The sequence below is a fragment of the Dryobates pubescens genome, chromosome 35 (assembly GCF_014839835.1).
Source record: "Dryobates pubescens isolate bDryPub1 chromosome 35, bDryPub1.pri, whole genome shotgun sequence".
NCBI classification, from domain to species: domain Eukaryota; kingdom Metazoa; phylum Chordata; class Aves; order Piciformes; family Picidae; genus Dryobates; species Dryobates pubescens.
The window spans coordinates 123485-141513 of NC_071646.1; the positions used below are offsets into that span (position 1 = coordinate 123485).

The 18029-nt window shown below is 55.9% G+C and overlaps 2 protein-coding genes and 2 long non-coding RNA genes across 4 annotated transcripts; all 4 read right to left on the minus strand.

The window, feature by feature from the left end:
* Nucleotides 1-947: 947 nt before the first annotated feature.
* Nucleotides 948-1948, minus strand: LOC128898910 (uncharacterized). Its single transcript, XR_008463025.1, has 3 exons — nucleotides 1807-1948; nucleotides 1149-1199; nucleotides 948-1031 (listed from the first exon to the last, which is right to left on the minus strand). It is a non-coding gene; the product is annotated as an uncharacterized LOC128898910 (long non-coding RNA).
* A 340-nt stretch (nucleotides 1949-2288) lies between these two features.
* Nucleotides 2289-4607, minus strand: LOC128898886 (inositol 1,4,5-triphosphate receptor associated 2-like). The gene is made up of 8 exons (XM_054176281.1): nucleotides 4493-4607; nucleotides 4277-4340; nucleotides 3902-3977; nucleotides 3675-3702; nucleotides 2966-3106; nucleotides 2754-2885; nucleotides 2350-2497; nucleotides 2289-2299 (listed from the first exon to the last, which is right to left on the minus strand). The coding sequence occupies exons 1-8, from the start codon at nucleotides 4562-4564 to the stop codon at nucleotides 2289-2291; spliced, it is 672 nt and encodes a 223-aa protein (XP_054032256.1). The 5' UTR covers nucleotides 4565-4607.
* An 886-nt stretch (nucleotides 4608-5493) lies between these two features.
* Nucleotides 5494-6927, minus strand: LOC128898907 (uncharacterized). Its single transcript, XR_008463024.1, has 3 exons — nucleotides 6861-6927; nucleotides 6419-6564; nucleotides 5494-5541 (listed from the first exon to the last, which is right to left on the minus strand). It is a non-coding gene; the product is annotated as an uncharacterized LOC128898907 (long non-coding RNA).
* A 4683-nt stretch (nucleotides 6928-11610) lies between these two features.
* FANCE (FA complementation group E) lies at nucleotides 11611-17577 on the minus strand. Its single transcript, XM_054176520.1, has 11 exons — nucleotides 17334-17577; nucleotides 16461-17082; nucleotides 16333-16377; nucleotides 15977-16036; nucleotides 15745-15888; nucleotides 15541-15664; nucleotides 14882-14957; nucleotides 14695-14761; nucleotides 14471-14596; nucleotides 14250-14349; nucleotides 11611-14071 (listed from the first exon to the last, which is right to left on the minus strand). Exons 1-10 carry the CDS (start codon nucleotides 17555-17557, stop codon nucleotides 14251-14253), a joined length of 1587 nt encoding a protein of 528 aa, XP_054032495.1. The 5' UTR covers nucleotides 17558-17577; the 3' UTR covers nucleotides 11611-14071; nucleotide 14250.
* Nucleotides 17578-18029: the final 452 nt, after the last annotated feature.

Sequence of the window (18029 nt, forward strand, 5' to 3'; positions counted from 1 at the left end):
CCTGGTCTCTGATCCCAGCCAAGAGAACAACCAAACTCACAGCATCAGTGAGGACTCCTGCAGCTCCCTGAGCCACTCGCACCAGTAAGGAAGTGCCACCCAGACCTTAGGCCTGAGCACAGCACCTGCCCCTCTGCTCCAGCACTGCAATTCCCCTGGTTTTCCTCCAATTTTATTATTCTAGGGTTTTGGTGTTTCACGGTGGGGCAGGAGCAGGGAGGGAGAGGGGACACCTCCCAGCCGCCTCCCCCTCCCCAGTCTGGCTAAGCTTTGGGTGATGCCACAGGCTGCAGCCGCTGCAGCTCCAGGACACGGATGAGGAAGAGGAAGGTGATGCTCAGGAGAAGCAGCCAGAAGAAAACCCAATAGTGCTGCGGGAGGAACAACCACGGCCGGCAGAGCTCCACTGGAGACCCCTTGGACCTGGGGAGAAGGTGACCAGGGACACTTGTCCTCCAGGCAGGGAGAGCAAATCCCATCTCCACCCCAGCTGGGGATGAAGGAGGAGTTTGACTCCATCCCAGACTTCACTGGCTCTTTTGCAAACCCAAATGAAACAGGCCTGAGGAGGGCACAGGTGACTGCAATGCACTGGGGAAACTGAGGCAGAGCAGGGCTGAGATGGGGCAGCCATGCAACACCCCTGCTTCCATCAACAAACCCCCAGCACATTCCCCATGTGCTGGCCAATATGGGACCGCAGAGAGTCCACCAGCTGTGGGGGGGATGTTGGGCACACACAGGGTGGTGCTCACATCAGCCCACTGTGCTCTGGCTCCTTGAGCTCTGCACTTGAACCTCTGCTGTCCACCTCTGCTGCCAGCTCCTCAGTCACAGTGCTGCCCTGGGCCTGGGGCTCCAGCTCGCTCCTGTGGAGGGAGGGGATTAGGTGCTGTGCCCCATGGGCCAGCAGCAGCTGGTGCCATGGCCTTTGCTACCAATGGTTACCTCTCGGTGCTGTGCTGGCAGTGGGCCTTCTCCCTCTCCAGCTCACCAGCTGGGGCTGCTCGGCTCTCTGGGCTGGCACCTGGCTGGGCATGGAAGGTGGAAGCATGAGTGGGGACCCAGACCTCCAGTTGCACAGAGCTTGGTGACATGTCTGACAGTGGGGCACAGCTCTTGTCCAGCCCCCCTGCCCATGTCCTTACCAAGAGCTGCTTGGGGATGACAGCAATGCTGACTCTGCGGCGGGCAGACCCCTGCAATAGAGGAGCTCAGGGTAAGCACCGTGCCAACTGTCTCCCTGTGTTTCCCATCCCTTCTGAACTCATTGCCTCCCCAGCATGGCAAGGGACACGAAGGAGAAGGGACACTGCCAGCCTCCCACCAACCCTGGGGCTAAGGGGGGAAGCTGGAGAGCTGGTAAGATGAGGGAGGGTCAAAGCCAAGAGGTTTGCACTTGTCCTTACTGTTTCAAGCTGTGCTGGTGGGGTTGCCTAACCCCCTCCCCAAGCACTCCCCTACCTCTTGAGCTGTTGGGGAATCAGTGCCAAGTTTGAGCTGGTGCTAGAGAACAGCCAAGCCTGCAGCTCTGGTGCTATGGCCCTGCAATGCAGAGGGACCTGCCTGAGAACTCCTGGACAAGCAACCCTCAGCCCTGGGCACCCTGTCTCCCCACAGCCCTCTGAAGCTGTCCCTACATTTTGCCTCTTCCCTAGCATTTCTAGCAGACCTTGCCTGCAGCAAGCAGCTGGCAGGAGTGGCATTGCCCAGGAACTAGCAGGAGTGTGGGGACCACTGGGTGAGGAAGAGCAGCAGGGCATGGGGAGGAGGGGACTCCAGGGCCACTGAACTGGGACCAGTTACCTGCTGGAAAGTTCGCATCAGAGGGTGAGGCCTTAGTCGTGGCTCCATGTCATCTGGAGGCAAAATGAAGCTGCTTTATGTCACCCCCACAAAATTCAGAGGGGGCTGATGTACAGAGGGTTGCAAACCTCCCTCCCATTGAAAGCTGTCCTGCCCATGTGCTCTGTGCTTGGTACAAGTCACCAGGATGCCCCAGGGGGCCAGGGGGACCTCGTTTGCATGCACAGCGATGGGGCGTGTAAGGATTGGCATCCAGGGACAGAGTGTCCTTTGTGCGTCCCTTGCCCCCCTGCCCCACATTCCCAGCTGGGCTGTGGGACGATGGCTCTGCAGCCTCCAGCACCTGCTCCCACGCGGCGTCTGCTGTTACCCTGGCCCCGCACATTTGTCATCATCAGCCCCAGTTGTCCCAGCTGTCGCCCATCCCCCAACCCTGAGCTCACACAACCCACCAGCTCCATGGCACAGGATCACACTGACCCTCAGGGGGATCCTGGGAATGAATCCCACCCCATACTGGCCCTGGTGCAGAGTCCACCTCACCCTGGGACTCCGCCAGCTGCCGGTTGCGGGAGTTCTGCTGGATCAGGCGCTTCATCTCCTCCAGCTCCGTGTGCTCACGCATGTGGTGCCGCTTCAGGTTCTCCACGTGCTGGACCATCACCTCTGTTGCTCGGCTCATCCGGGCCTCCTGCAGCCAGGCAGGATGAGGGATCAGGCCCCACACCTCCCAGTCCCAAAGGAGCCAGGCCCCTACCAGCCCCTCGCTGTGTATCTCACAGTTCCTCCAGCCAGGGGTGCAGATGCATGCCCTGCCCACTCCCAAGGGCAGGCAGATCCCTTGCAGCCTGGTACATGCAAACATGAGGTCAATACTAGCACTGGTTTCCCAAGACCAGCTGCAGCACCCTCCAGCCCTTGCGGGGTCTCCCAAGAGATGCACAGACCTGATGTACAGCCCCCAGCTTCTCTGCAGCACTGGTTGCCCGCTCAACAGCAGCTGCCAGCACAGTCAGGCTGTGCTGTAGCTGCACCAGCATCTCCTTGCAGCCCATGTCAGTGCAGAATGGGCCCAGCTTCTGGAAGGAGAGGATGGAGCTGTGAGAGAAGATTTTGAGTTGCCAGCAGATGCCATCACCCTCCCCTGGTGCCTACCTACCTCCAGGGCAGCACGGCACTGGCTCAGCTCCTCCTGGATATTTTCCTCCGCTGCATCCCGTGCTCGTTTCTCCACCTGCACCCTTTGCTGCAGGGTGAACATGTCACAGCGAAAAGCCAGAGCAAGGTGGGCAAAGGCTGCCTGCAGGGTGGGAGGGCAAGAGGTGGGACACAGGGTGAAGGGAAAGCCACCAGGGCCATGCATTGCTGTCTCCAAGGCACAGACAAACCACCAAGCAGGGCAGTGCTAAGGATAATTGGGACTTGAAGTTACTAGGTTGCTGCATGCTGGGCATGGTCCCCATGAGCTGCCAGCCTGACCAAAACACAGCTGACAACGCATGGAGCTCCCAAGTCCTCCTGGCAAGAGCAGGCACCAGGCAGACGCCGGCGCTCGCTGCAGGTCCCAGCTGACAGCGGAGCCTGACTCAGTGCTGGCACTTGCAGGAAAATTATTTTTATTAGTACAGCTTCCACCACCTCCCCAGCTAAGGACCCTCTGGGCAAGCTGCAGAGCACTTTGTGGGACATGGATATGCAGCTGCCTCTAAATGCCAAGGACGTCACCAGGAAAGGGATTTGTAAGGCAGCTGCCACGGGACTGCGGTGCCTGGAGGGTGGCCAGGAGCAGGGCACAGTCTTGGGACTGTGAGCCAGCAAAGCGTCTGTCCCCCTTCCCCAGCCCACCTGTGGTCCCTAGCAGTGCTCACCTCCACATCCTGCTCTGTCAAAGCTGCCCTGCAGAAAGAGAAGTGCTCTCAGGGGTGGAGGCACCATGGGGACCACACACTGAAAATGCCCTTGGTGTGCTCCCAGGGGTGCCAGCCACCAACAGAAGTGGGGACCCAAAATGCTCCTTGCCTACAGAGCAGGTCTTGTGCAGTGAAAAAGAGAGGACCACATGTACCCCTTGTCCCATAGGCCCAGGGGACCTTACCTGTGCAACCCTAGTCTCTCCAGCACTGAGAGCTCACTGGGGAAACTCAGCAGCGGCTCCTCCAGGGTTTCTACATCTGCAGGGAGGCAGCAAAGCCATGGGAGGGACCACAAGTGAAGGCTTTTCCTCAGCATTTTCTCCTCCCTCTGCTCTTGACCCAGCAGGGAGCAGATGCCCACAGTGTGGGACTGTCCAAATCCTTCCCCTAGTGTCAGGGGGCTTCAGGTCCTCCCAGGCCAGTTCCCCTTCTGCATATCCCCTCCAAAGGAGCCCACCAAAGCCCATTAGGCTACGTTGTTCTGACACTCATCCCCAACTACTCCAAGCTTTCTCCTAAAAGGACTCAGCTAAGGTGTGGGCTGGGGACTCACCCACCTGCCTCGGCCCCATCACTGTCCCCAGTATGCACAGCCAGATCCTGCTTGTCCACGCCTGGTGCCTGAGGGGCACAAGGACACTGTCAGAGCAACCCCTTCCTTTGTGCTGGACACATCCCAAAAAGAGCAGAATCAAGCAGCTGGGGGTCCAGCCAAGCCCAAGAGGCCAGGGAGGGAAGAGACTCCCAACACATCACCCTTCCCTTGCTCTCACCTCTTCCATGCACTCCACACTCTGATCACTCCTGGCCAGAGCCCCATCTGGCTGCCCTTGGGCACTGCTCATCCTCCCTGGAGATAGAAAGGGTGGTGGGAGCTGGGCAGCAGTGTGTTCCTTGCAGCATCACAGTACTTCAAGGGTGTGGTGATGAGAGAAGTTCAGTTCCCCCCCACACACAGAAACCACAGCTAACTCAGTGGGAGAAGCAACAATGGAAGGGCTATATTTCACAAGCAGGATGAAGTGCAGTGAATACAGACACAATACACAGTATTTACAATATATACAGAAATATACAGCAAAGAACATAACACAGGAAAATCCTGCCCTCCTCCAGCTAGGAGGGCTCCCCCAAAACTCCCTTCTCCCCCTTCCTCCCTTTTTTGCCAAAAGGGGTTAGAGAGAGAGAATTATTAAGGGGGAAATTCTGTTAGTTCAAAGCATGTGCTAAGGAAAGGGGGAAAAAAAGAATTAGTTTCTTATCTTGTTAACTGAAGGTCAACAGCCAAGCTCAGAGTGAGAAACAGCAACTGTTCAGACTCAGACTCCCAAACAGAGAATGACTGAGATTCAAACTGAACTAAAACTTAAAGTTGCATTCTACCAATGAAATTCGTTTAGAATTATCTTTGTTTTCACTCTTACACCAAAACATTCAGCTCCAGTGTCTCAGTAACTGTCCCTTTCTTAAAGGCCCAGCCTAAAACACCTAAAAGCACCACTGGCATTCTGCGGGCTCCCAGGAGGCAGAGGCTGGCAGCTGCTCCACAAAATACCCCTGCAAGGTTAAGGGGGCTGCAGCCAGCCTGGGCCAGGGCAGGTGGAGGAGAGATCCAGGGGATGGGTTGGGAGGCCAGGGCTGGAAGGAGAGTGGGGTTACAGGGAGGTGCTGGCAGGCCATGGTACAGCCTCCTGCTGGACCCATGCAATGGTGCTCACAGAGGGAGGGTGCAAAACCCACCCCTTTGCCCCATGCCCAGCCTGGGCTGCCGTTACCTTCATGTCGGGACATGGAGGGTCTGGGTGGCTCTGCCTGCCGCTCCCTGCGGAGAAAAGCCTGGGTAAGGCCCAAAGTAACTCCAGCAGCAGAAGCAGCATCCCACTCCCTCTGCCATCCCTTGACAGGATGCTGCTCTGGACCCGGGTCCTTTCTGAGCATCCTCTGCAGCCTGCTCTGTCCTCACACACGTCCATTCCTGCTGTCCTTGGCACGGGCACAGCAGCCCCCTCCGCTCCCATGGCTGCCGCAGAGCTGCCACCGAGCAGCCTGCTGAGGTCACATCCAGTCAGCAATGAGTCACCAGTCCATGGCCAGGCTTCTCCTCAGCACATCAGGGTTTTTTTGGCCCCGGCTGCCAAGTGGACCTCACTGCAAGCCAGCCTTATTGCAGGTACCACAACAAACCTGGCTGCCAGCAGAGCCCAGGCACCATCTCACACAACCACAGGGATGGCAGGCCTTGGCCCATGCTCTTGGCCCCTAAAAGTACATCAGGATGACTTTGCCACCCCAAAATCTTGTCCTGGGTGCAAGGAAGTCTTGCAGATCTGGAGCAGCACTGCTTGCTTTGGCTGGGGATGCTAGAGCACGCTGGGGATGGCAAGCCAGGTGAGACAGAGGCACATGGAGATGCAGGAGCTGCTGTGCTGACAGCCTCATAGTGGAGCTCAACACCCACCCAAGGAGGGGTCTGAACTCCAAACTTTGCTCCTGGCTCTGGACAGCACTACAGCAGGCTTTTCCCTCTCTTCCCTGCAAGGATGGGGATCGCTCCCTGGGAGCAGTGGCCACAGGAGAAGGGGCTGCTGTGCCAAAATGCTACTCAGTGCCCCGGAGTTGGGTGATGCTCCCATCAGCAACCCCCTTGCACTGTCCCCATCCTTGTTAGCACCTGAGAACACAGTGGGAGCCTTTCATACCTCCGAGGTGAGGGGCTGGGTTGGCAGCTTGCCCTCTGTCGCTGCCACCGTCGTTGGCATCCCTGGGTCTCTTCTTCCCCTTCTCCCAGTGAGGGCCCTGCGACTGGCTTCATTTGCAGAGCGTGGAGACTCCAGGGCCAGCACACCTAGCATGAGAAGCACATTAGCTAAGCACAGATGGGAGAATGCCTCTAAATGTTATATTTCTAAAGCATTTTTCTCACCCAGCAGGAGCTCCTAGCTCCTCTACTCAGCAGGGCAGCATCTGTGAGATGCAGTCCAGGGGGATGCTGATGGGACTCGGGTGGGCACAGAGCAAGGGAAGCAAGGAACTGAATACAAGCCCCATTTCTGTGCAGCCCTGAGGGTGGACCTGTCTGCTGGCCACCCCCACCCCCCATACCCCCCCAGCCCTGTTTCCCTCCCACGGGGAAAGCCTCACCTGGGGCTCCTGATGTGGTCAGAGGTGTTTGCCCCCACCTCCAGTTGTGAGCACCCAGTGCAGAGCAGGAACAGCCCACCGTACTCCAAAGAGGGCACAGTCCAATGCCTGAGCCAGGCCTGCTCTCAGATAGACAAATATAAGAGATTCCTGAGTCCAAGAAAGCTTGGAGATCTCATTTAAGCTGTTTTGAAATGTTTAAAACTCAGAGAAAGCTGGCAGAAAGTCCATGGAGTCCCTCCCCCAGCCCGAGGTAAAGCGACAATGCAGCAGAGACTCTCCTACAGGACATGTCACCTTGGAAGCTGTGCCCATGGGCACACAGAGATGGGCATGCAGGCATGGCAGAGGAGGTTTATTTATTTTTTTACTCTGGCATGCAGAATGCAACAGAATTTGAAGGGGACAGAGAGCAGGGACTGGGTGAAGCCCCACATGCCTGTGCAAAGCCTTGACCAAGCTCAGTTGCCCCACCACCAAGTGGGGCCATCACCCATCCCCCAGAGCCTACTGAGTCCTGATGGAGGTGACAGCAGCACTTGGCATCTGTCAGAGTAAGTCCACTTCATGTTTATACCCTGGAAATTGCCCCTGAGACCTCCATCCAGGGGCTTGGAAGCCCACCGAGGACCAAACTCATTCGTTTCCCCGAGGGCTGGTCCCTGCTGCAGAGCTCCATGGCAGCCCCGGCAGCCCTCAGGAGAGCTGCAGCTCAGGCAGGCTTGCAGCTGCTCCTTGGCTTTGTTTTACAGGTGGCAGCACAGACACACGCAGCTCATTTACCCAGCGTGGTACCCAGAGCCCCCCGGGAAGCCAGCCCCAGCACCATGCCTTGCCTCGGCTTCACCAAACACTCCCCAGGGTCATTACCTGCCTGAACTTGTCTCAAGCAGCTGAAGGCAGATGCGGGGGCACCCGGCTCGGACCTGGCACTCGGCGCTGTGGGGTCCCCAGGAGACCCAGGAGGGGGTCAAGGAAGGCTGTGTGGATGGCAGATGGTGGGTCAAGGCGTGCGGGGCCCCGCACGGTGCAAGCTGCCGGCGGCTGATTTTGCCTGGAGGGGAAAGCGAAGGCGTCTGAGGGAGAAGGATCTGCCAGGGAAGAGCTGGAGGCAAGAAGGCCTTTAAAGGACATGCATGAAAGCAGCTGGGAGCTCCCTGCGTGAGGCCGGGGAGGGCTGAGCCGTTTTACAGGTAGCCAAGAGGCCTCTGCTTTTGGTGTGGGGCCAGATCCTGCACACACACTTTGGAGGTGACCCTGAGCAGGGAGAGCCCAAGCCTGCTGCCTCTGTGCCCAGTGTCTGCGGAGTGGAGCAGAGATGAGTCTCATCATCTCCCCAGCTAGAGACTCAGGGCAGGGTGGTGGCACTCAGGACCTACAGAGATGGGGGACTCCCCCATGACTTCATGGGGGACACAGCACCAAGTTAAACCAGAATGGCTGATAAGGAGCTCCTGCAGCATCATTTTTGATGATCTGGGGAGATCCTCATCCCTCCTACCCTCTTAGCAGCCCCACTTTTCCCCCCAGCCACCACCTCCACTGCCTGACTCCTTTGCTCAAATTGGTCACATCCTCCAAAGCTGCTTTCTTCCCCTAATGAGCTTATGTAGAGTCCTACTTGATGCTCAGCACTACAGAGGGCCAGGCTGCAGGCAGGAGCTGCTGTTAGTCCTCCCATGCCTGGAGACCCTGATGTATCATGGGGAACTAGGCAAGCCTGTGGGGCCTGCAAATTGCATAAGCCCTGAAAGGTCAGCCAGCAAAAGGCACCTTCCAGCCCTAGAGCAAGGCTGGCCCAGCCTCATGTCCATCTACTGAGAGGGCAGGATGTGGCCCCAAGGACAGGAAGCAGCCAGGGAGGGCTGAGAGACTCCATCTGCAGCTTTGAAGCAGAAGCTGTGCCACAGGGGGATGAGGCATGGCCATGCAGAGGCAGCCAAACCTGGGTGCTGTGCAGCAGTGACAACCCTGAGCTGCAGAGCTTTCCACCTGCTCCTTCCCCCAGAGCTTTCCCAGTTGCTTAGTGGTTTCCCAGCTGGTTGATGTCTCAAAATGCAGGTGAATTCTGCAGGTGTGTAGTCAGGTTTGCATTAGCACCACCAGTCCCATCATCACTCCCTCCAGACACCTTCATTTGGAAAAGGAAGACCCAGGCAGATCAGAAGGACCTTCCTTTGGGCTGAGAGCAGATGGAGCCCAGCACCCCACCATCCCAGTGCTTCTCCCCTCCTTGAGGACCTCCCCATGCCTGTGGGTCTAACCAAGATACTTTGTTGTGGAGAGCTTTTTCTAGCCAAGAACAAGATCTCTCCCCAACAGAGCCTGCAGCCAAGACTCCTGTAGCAGGACAAGGAATTAAAAGCACCTTCAGAGAATGATGCTAAGCAGACAGAGCTTACAAAACAAAGAGGATGTTGGATGGGCACCTTTGCCTCTACCAGGGCCTTGTGATCAACGCAGCCTGATCCCACTGGGCCCATCCCCACAGAGACCCTGCTTCTTCCCCAAGAGCCACAGCCTGGCACTGGGCAGGCAGATCAGTTTCCATAGCCACTGCTCTTGTGTCCTGGCAGCCCCACAGCTGCAGCAAGTCGCTCCAGACCTAAAGACACCATTGTGTTAGTTCCCCACACCAGAGCAGATCTTTGCTCAAAACCTCAATTCCCTCCCACACAGAGGTGCTGAGGGAGTCACTAAGAGGCTATGCCCCTCTTTGCAAACCCTCCACATCAGGGTTTTTTCCATGTTCTTACTTTTAACCTAGAAGCACCCTGATTGCAATACATGTGTTGTAATGCCTCAGACTAGCAAAAGCAGCCCAGCTCCCCATGCACAGACCTGTTCAGTGAAGATGAGCAAGATCCTGCTGGAAGATCTCCATCCCACAGAGGTGAGCAGCAGCAGGGGGCTGCAGGCTTTGGGTTTGCCCCTTGTGCCTCCTTTCAGTGAGGTCCCACCAGCCACGCGGCAGCCTCCTGCCATGACATCTTCCCAGGGCTCCTCCTGAAGCTGAGATGAACTTGCAGCTCAGATCACAGGGCCTGAGGTGACCTGGATTATCCACTTCTCAGAGAAAAGCTGCTCAGTCTGACACTGGCTGCTCCTGCTGATGTGGAAAACGTGATTTATTAGATCTGTGCAGGCGGCCCAACCAGACAGCAACACCCTGGTCCTCCAGCAAATTAATCTTCACATGGCCCTGGTCTCCCCAGCTGACAAGAAGCTGCCAGCCACCAGTCCACCCAAGGGAGAACACCCTTCTCTTACCATGATTAAAAGGCTGGCAAAAAACCCCCAAAAAAACCAACAACCCACAAACCCAAACACAACACCAAACAAACAAGAGATGAGCCTCAAGTGAGAAAGGGGTAGAGGGGATGGCTGCTTTGGATTCAGTTCTAAATTCCAGGTTGGAGAAAGAAGGCTGCTGAGCATCCTCCTGGGCAGTTCAGCCTCACATCTTGGTGTCACAGCCACCAGATTCCAGTGCAGAACTGCATCAGTATGCTGGGGATTACATGCAGGGGACTAACTGGTTGTCACTGGAGCAGTTACCTCCAATGAGAAGCAGGGTGACTTCATCAGCTCCCACCGCTGCTGCAGAAGGGGACACAGCAACTACCTGGACATGCCTGCAGCTCTGGTTTGGAGAGGAGCAGCCTCTCAGTGGGTGGGTATGGACCATTTCCAGGAAAGCAGCTGCGTTTCAGCCCTTTCCAGCAAGGTGTTGCATGGACCAAGGTTGTCCGAGTCCTATGTGGCTCTGACATTTGTGGAGCATTTGCACCCACTTGGGTGCAGAGACAGCAGCTTGGCATGAAACTGCCTCAGAAATCAGCATGGAAGGATGAAGAGGCAGCAGGGTGGGTAGGTAACCCCTGCAAGTGCAGGACATTAATGTCATTTTAAAACAGCTCCCCCCCAAGTCAAAAAGGGAGCTCCCCTCCATGCTTGGAAGGACATAAACCTCTACAAACAGAAGAGGAAGCAGATAGGCAACTACTGTTAAATATCCCAAGTAACCTGGATGAAAGTGAGACACTGCCTTCTACACCCAGCCTAGGACAGGGCTGAGACCAAGCTTCAGACCTTTCCCTTCCCCAGTGCTAATAAATCAGGACAAGGACAAACCCCATCCTGTCTCGCTCTCCGGTCCTGGGCAAGGCTCTGGTCTACAAAACCTGGTGTGTTTCATGCTGCACCCACCCCTTAGCACTGCTCAGGATGGATTTTAAAGTTCTTGAGAAGGTCAAAAGGGGTCAAAAGAAAAGTTTTCCATGTGGGTGCTACCAAGCACAACTTAAAGAAGCAGTGTTCCCTCAGCATGTCTGGCATCTCCAGGGGTTGCTTCCAGTTCTCCTGACTGGTATCTTGCACATACACCCTACAGGAATCCATGGTACGTGATGAGCTGCAGCCAGGAGCAAAAGCAGGGCTGAGAAGGCTCTTTCCATAAGCCACCATAATGCTTCCCAGCACACCAGGAACCCCCAATGCAGTTTGCAAAGCCAATCCCCGTTTGACTACTGCTACTTGCAAGAACCACGTAGGCTGACCCCCAGTGCAGCTTCCAGCATCTCCACACAAGCTGGAAGTGCAGGCTGCAGCCGAGGTCAGCCTGTCAAAATGAGACTGTTGCCTCAGTCAGAAACCAGTGAGCAGTTACAAAACAAAGCACCCATCAGGGAGCAAATGCAGGCCACTGCCAGATTTCAGAACACTTACTGCTGCCCAGCCCACAGAGGCCAGGGCTTCCCCATGGTGCTGTATTGACAGCAGGCTTGTGCTTCCAGTTCATCAAGGACACCAGGAAGCTGACAACCAGGTGAATTCTGGAGAGGAGTTTGCCCTTGGGCATCTTCATGTGACCCACAGCCACAGCACTCAGTGACACCGAGGAGGTCACTGCCACCAAGTGTTGCAGGGAAACTGCTACCTAATAAAGCCAGAAAAGCAGGCTCAGACCTTGATGATCAGGGCACAGTCTATTTATGTCATCTTTTGGGCAGCCCTACAATAGCTTCAATATGCTCAGCCTCTAACTCACTGGTATGCAAATAAATCAACAATTTGGCTCCCTGGAGGCTTCGTCTCTCCAGCCAATACAGACTTTGAAGCCTCTTCAGTCCCTTGTCACCTAAAATAGCTTAAAAGATTCTGATTATAAGGACATCTGCACTCTCAGTGTTAAAAGCATCACTTAATGCTTCAGTTTCACTCCTCTGGCTGGATCCAAGCATTAATGAGCAAACAAAGCAGCACCTTTCACACCTCCATGTTTTAAAGCCTCTCCTCCCTTTGCAGATGTAAATGTTTATGACTTTTAAATAGCTCCTGATGTGTGCAGTGCTTCAAAACCTGCACTGAAACTCCAGCACTATCTCACTCAGTCCAACCACTCTCTCCCATCCTTATTTTCCCAGTCCTCTCACCAGAAGGTGCCCAGGTAAGATTTTCAGTAGGGCTTTTCAAGGATAGAGAATAGGCAGCAGTCACACTATGGAAGCATTTTTTGTGTACCACTGAACACTTACAATAGCAAATGTCATCATTGCCACCCTGAGAACCAGAAATGTGACCCACAGAGCAGGGCCTCTCACTGGACTCAGCAGAACAGTGAAGAGCAGGCAGAATTAAAGCAGAAAATTCCAGGTTACCAGCTCTTGCTCCAAATCCCTCTCCTGCATACTGAGTTCTGTAAATCCCAGCAGAACAGATAAATGACCCAGTAATTGCTGCTGCACCATCCAGAATCAGCCTCACACTGGAGAGAAAAGGCTGATCTGCACAAAACAGGCAGCCACATCCTGGCGGCTTCAAGCCATGACAAAAATCACAACACCTAATTAAGCCTGGGGCAAAAGTGGCATCTTCAAACAGCCTCAAATCAATGCCTGCCTTGATTCAGGGATGTATTAAGGGCATTAAGAACTAAGGTCCTGATTGCCAGGTGCTCTGTGCACCACAGCACTGGAAAACCACTTGAAATACAAAGGTTTTGAGGCAGATTACTCTTTGCCTTGGCTACAGGCTGCCCCTGTGAGCGAGGACAAAGGGAAGTCTACCAGCATTGTGCAGACCTGGAGCCAGGCTGCCCCAGCCTGTTTCATGCAGGGCTGAGGCTGGAAAGGCATCATACTCCTCAGCCAAGAGGCACAAGGCTGCAGGCACAGACAGGAAATGTGTCACTCCATCTTCAACCAGGAAGTGATTTGAGGTTGGTTAAAGCAAGTGGGGACACCTACAAACCAGGCTCATGAATGCTCAGACGAGCTCTTCAGCTTTACAAATCACCAAGAGATGCTGAAGCAAGACAGCAGACATCGTGTCACCCAGTGCACTCATCATGCCAAAGGGGATCTGAAAGCAGAGAAGGGCTTCCGCTTCTTCTGCAGTTTCTTGCTGCCTAGCTGTGCAACAGGGGACCTGCTGGAGAGAAACCTTTTTGTAAGGGGTCATGCAGGGGAAACAGGCAGTGGCTGCTCTGAGAAGCAGCAGATAGCCTCTGACCCAGAACCAGGGCAGCCAACCTTTAGATGCTCCCGAGCTGTTTGTGTGTCAGCTTACTCCAGTGACAATGCAAAAACAAGAGATTTTTTGTTTTCCTGACTTAAAAAGCAGCCACCTTTTGGGCACAAACCATCTCCAGAAGCTTTATGCAGGCAATGCCAGACCAGCCACCCCTCATGCCCATGGGCCTGGGGCTGATGTGGGGCATTCCAGGGCTTTGAGGTGCCCACCCTGCTGGAGGTTGGGAGAAGAGAGCTGCTGTCAGGAACCATTCTGCAGCCCAGCCCCTGCACAGCTCCTCCTCTGGGAGCTGCCATCTTGGCAGAGGTGGGGTGGGAGCCACCATCTTGAGCGTGGCAGGGCAGGAAGGCAAGAAGGGAAAGACACCATCTTGAGTATGGCAAGGAGGGCACTGAGGTGGCCCAGAGAGAGCCCAGACAGAGATGCTTTGAACATGTTCACTGTTTTTAACCAAGAAAAGCCTCATCTGGACTTGGGGCCTGCATGGGGCTGCGATGACATCGCCCAGTGACAGCCACCTCAAACCAGGCAGCTGAGCACAAGAGCCCAGACAGGGCACAGGCACTCCATCTGCCACTGCCCACACTCAGCAGTCTCCATCGTGCTGGTGATGTCCCCAGCGAAGGACTGGGCTGCAGCCATCACCATGTAACGAGCATCCATTGCCTTGTGGTTCCCTCACCTGAGAAGAGGAAAGAGGGAAATCAAGAGAAGGGAAACCCACACCAACCACACTGCAGCATGGCTTCTGCCAGCACCTGGTGTTTCCCACCACCTAGGCCAGATGAGGACCATGAAGCCTGCCATCCCCTATGGAAGATCTCCCAGCCCCAGGCCAGAGAGCACAGCATCCACCTCACCTGCCTCCTTCCAGCACAGCCTGCAGTGATTTCTTGAGCACTGCATTGCTCCAATCCAGAGCAGCAGTCAGACTGCTCCGCTGGGCTGGGGTGACCTGGGATGGAGAGGTGCAAGGAGCTCAGAGTGATGCACTGCCAGGAGGCCACCTGAGACCCCCTGGGCCAAGTGATGAGTCAGCTGCAGCCCCAACAGTCCCAAAGCCTGGTCTTGCTCACCTGGCTTTGGTACATGGTGAGCACAGCCGTCACCAGCTTGGTGTAATTCAGTGACGTGGCAAAGGCCGGGGCTTGGCGGCACAGAGTCAGCACCAGCAGATCGAAGAGCTTGGGTGGCAGCACCTCCTGGAAGAGAGTCATGAGCAGGGAGGAGAGCTGGTCCTTGCTCCAGCACTGCTGAAGCTGGCAAGGAAACGCAGGGGAGACAAGGAGGATCTCCTCACCTGCCGCCCCAGCACAGCCTGCACCACTGGCAGGAGTTTCTCTGACAAAGGCAGCTCCAGGACTTGGCTGCGAAGGACAGCGAAGAGATGTGACACCCAAAGGGCCTCTCTGGTGCTGCTGAGCAGCTGGACCCCTCCAGGCAAGCGTGAGAGCCCAGGCAGAACTGTGGCTCCGGTAATCCTTTACCTTAGCACCAGCTGCACAGAGTCTGGCTCCAGGCACTCCTCCACAAGGTCACACACCACCTTGGTCTGCTCAATGCCTGCAAGAGCACAGGAGGAGGATGAGAGTCTCCAGAGGCTGCCAAATCCATGTGCCAAACCCTCCCTGGCACCCCTTCACGCAGAGGTTCATCCCAGTTGGGGCACCCAGAAACCATGTTGTGGCCTCTTCTACTGTTCAGAACAATCCATCTTCCTTTGCCCCTCGGCACTGGGGTTTAATTAGCCTCAGTCCCTAGGAAAAGGGGATGCTGCTAAGGCAGGGATTCATGCAGGACCCTCTTCTTGAGCCTGCAGAGCCACCCTGGAGCAGTTTTGTTCCCAACATTAGGAGCTGTCTGAAATCCTCCAGCCCATGCAAGTGATGGCAGCTATCCCTTGGGATGACTGCTGCTGGAAAACAGCCCAGCCTCCCCCTCAGATATCTGTAAACCCATCTCCCATCCTAACTCCCAAGTGTTCACCTGCCCAGATAAAACCAGCACCATTCCTCCATGGTTCCTAACGCATTTGGGGTGATAAAGGCCTCCCACGAGTCAGATGGACCTTCCTTTCCTCCTGGTCCCTCTCCAGCTCCCTCAGCTGCTCCCAGAAGCAGCTGTGCCTGATGTGAGCTCATCACACCTTGCCCTGGCTCCCGCAGGACTGCAGCCACCAGAACCTGGCAGAAGGGCTGGGAATACTTGGAGCAAAATGAAGCAAGGGCAGCCATGAGGTGGCGAGAGGGTGGCTGGCTGAGGGACAGGACCTATGGACAGAGAAGACAGGAGATGGGGATGGCAGGGAGGGCAGCGGGGTGCAGGAAACCTCTGCTGCCCTCACACTTACTCGCCTCAGGAAGAGCTGCTCTGCCAGGATGGCTGCATTGGTGTAGCTGAGGTCAGGGCTGAGAGCCAGCAGCCAGCTGCAGAACTGCACCAGGAAGGGTTCTGGGCACGTGGAGAGCTGGAGGAAGGAGCACAGCCCCTCAAGCTGGGGACAGCAGAGAGTACTGGGATATTAGGGACAGCAGGAGGCTCTCCATGGCACCAACAGTTGCAGCAAGGATGCTGAGGCTCACCTGGCTAGGAGAGCAGCTGGTCAAGGTGTGCAGCTCAGAGGGGATGCTCAGCTCCAAGTGCTAAAGGAAACGTGCTCCTTGAGTAACAGATGAGACAACACAACCCACACAGCACAGCTCCAGGCCTCTTCTCTTCCCCACCACCTGCCCTGCTTCAGCCAGCACTGACCTCACAGGTTGCCCATCACAGAATCCCCGCAAGGTGGGGGAAGGTTTTACTACCTGAGCCCAGCAGCAGTCTTTTTATCCCACTTGTCATTCTTGGGAAACCCACCTCCTCTCCTTCCCTTCCAGAGGCCCTGGCAGAGCCTGTTTAGAGCATCAGCTCCAGGAGGAAGGCAGCAGCAACCACTTACATTGGATTCTCTCTGCAGCAACATTTTCAGCCTCTGTCCATGCATCTGAGGAAAATGAGATGAAAGAACAAAAATCAGACTGTAATAGGCTCGCAGGATGAGAGGATAAAGCAAGCCCTGCCCCCTACCTGGAGAAAGGACTGGACTTCTGCTGTCAGCTCTGCCTGGGAAGTCTTCCTGGCCACTTCCTGTTGGGAGCTTTCTGGAGCAGACTCATCCAGGTTCTGAACAGATCCATCTCCTGAAGGCTCCTTAGGAATCCCCTCTTCCACCCCTGCCACATCTCTGCCCTCCTGGGTTCCCAGGGGTTCAAAGACTGCCTCCTCCACCAGTGACCTCTTCTCTGCTCTCTCATCCAACTCCAGGCTCTCCTCCGACACTTTCCTGCGCTTCCCACCTCGAGGCACAGAGTCAGCCCCCTCCCCAGCAGCCCTGGGCTCCCTGCTGAAGCACCAGCTCAGTTTTCTTTGCCCATCTGATTTGTTCTGGGCGAGGTTTTGGCACAGGCACTTCAGCTGCTGCTGGCATGTGGAAGACAAGGGACCAGGAGGTGGGGAGTGCTCCCCTCTCTTTGGTCCCTGCCGGAGCAGATCCCTCAGTGCCCGCACCCAGGGATCCAGATGGGAATCCTGCTCCACGGCCTGGAGCAGTTGGCTGAGGCAGACCACTGGCACCTCAGCTTGCACCACGAGGAGCAGGGAGAAGAGATTCCTCTGGCACAGGACAGGGAGCAGCAGCAGCCGTGGTTTGCTGGAGAAAGGGAGAAGCAACAGGTCAGAGCAAACCCCCTGGTCCTTACTGCCCAGCCTGCCCCATGGAGCTGGCTCTGGTAGGACTGGGAAGTGAGAGGAGGCAGCAAATGCCTTCCCCAGTTTTCAGATGTAGGCTGAAAGACCAACAGGTCCCTGCTGCCATCCTTCACACCCAGGCTGCTGTAGGGGAGAGAATGAGGCTGCCGAAGCTCCCCAAAGGCACCAAGCTGTGGGAACACAGCCACTCACACAGCCAAGGTCCCCTCCAATCCCTCCAGTGTGGGCTCCTCAGCACACAGGGCCTCAGTGAAGGTCTGCCAGGGAAATGCCTGCCCAAGTCCCTCGCTGCCCTGGACCCGCTGCAGCAGTCGGAGGGCAGCCAGGCTCCCGCAGGAGCTGGAGGCGAGGGTGTGGAGCAGGAGGCGACAGGGCTTGTCGAGGCTCTGCAGCCAGCGCAGGCAGGGGGCTTGCATCGCTGCTGGGGCACTTCACAGCCACCTGCAAGGAAGTCATAGAATTGTTTAGGTTGGAGAAGACCTTTTGGATCATCAAGTCCAACCCTTAACTGCCAGGTCACCACTACTCCGTGGCCCTCAGCACCACATCTCCATGGCTATGAAACCCCTCTAGGGACTCCACCACTGCCCTCAGCAGCCTGTTCCAGGCCTTGACAGCCCTCAAGAAATTGTTGCTCCCGTGCAGCCTAAACCTCCCCTGACACAACGTGAGGCTGTTTCCTCTTGTCCTATTACTTGTCCCCTGGGAGAAGACACTGCAGTTTTGGGGGCTCTCCTTACCTGCAAGCAGGTAGAATCTGTGGTTCTCTCATCACTGAGGACACAGATGAATTACCAAGGATCACGGTTGGGCCAGAGGACCGGGAGCTACCCTGAGCCTTCTAAACCCCCATTTTGTTCACAGCTTCTCCATCACAGAATCCCAGCA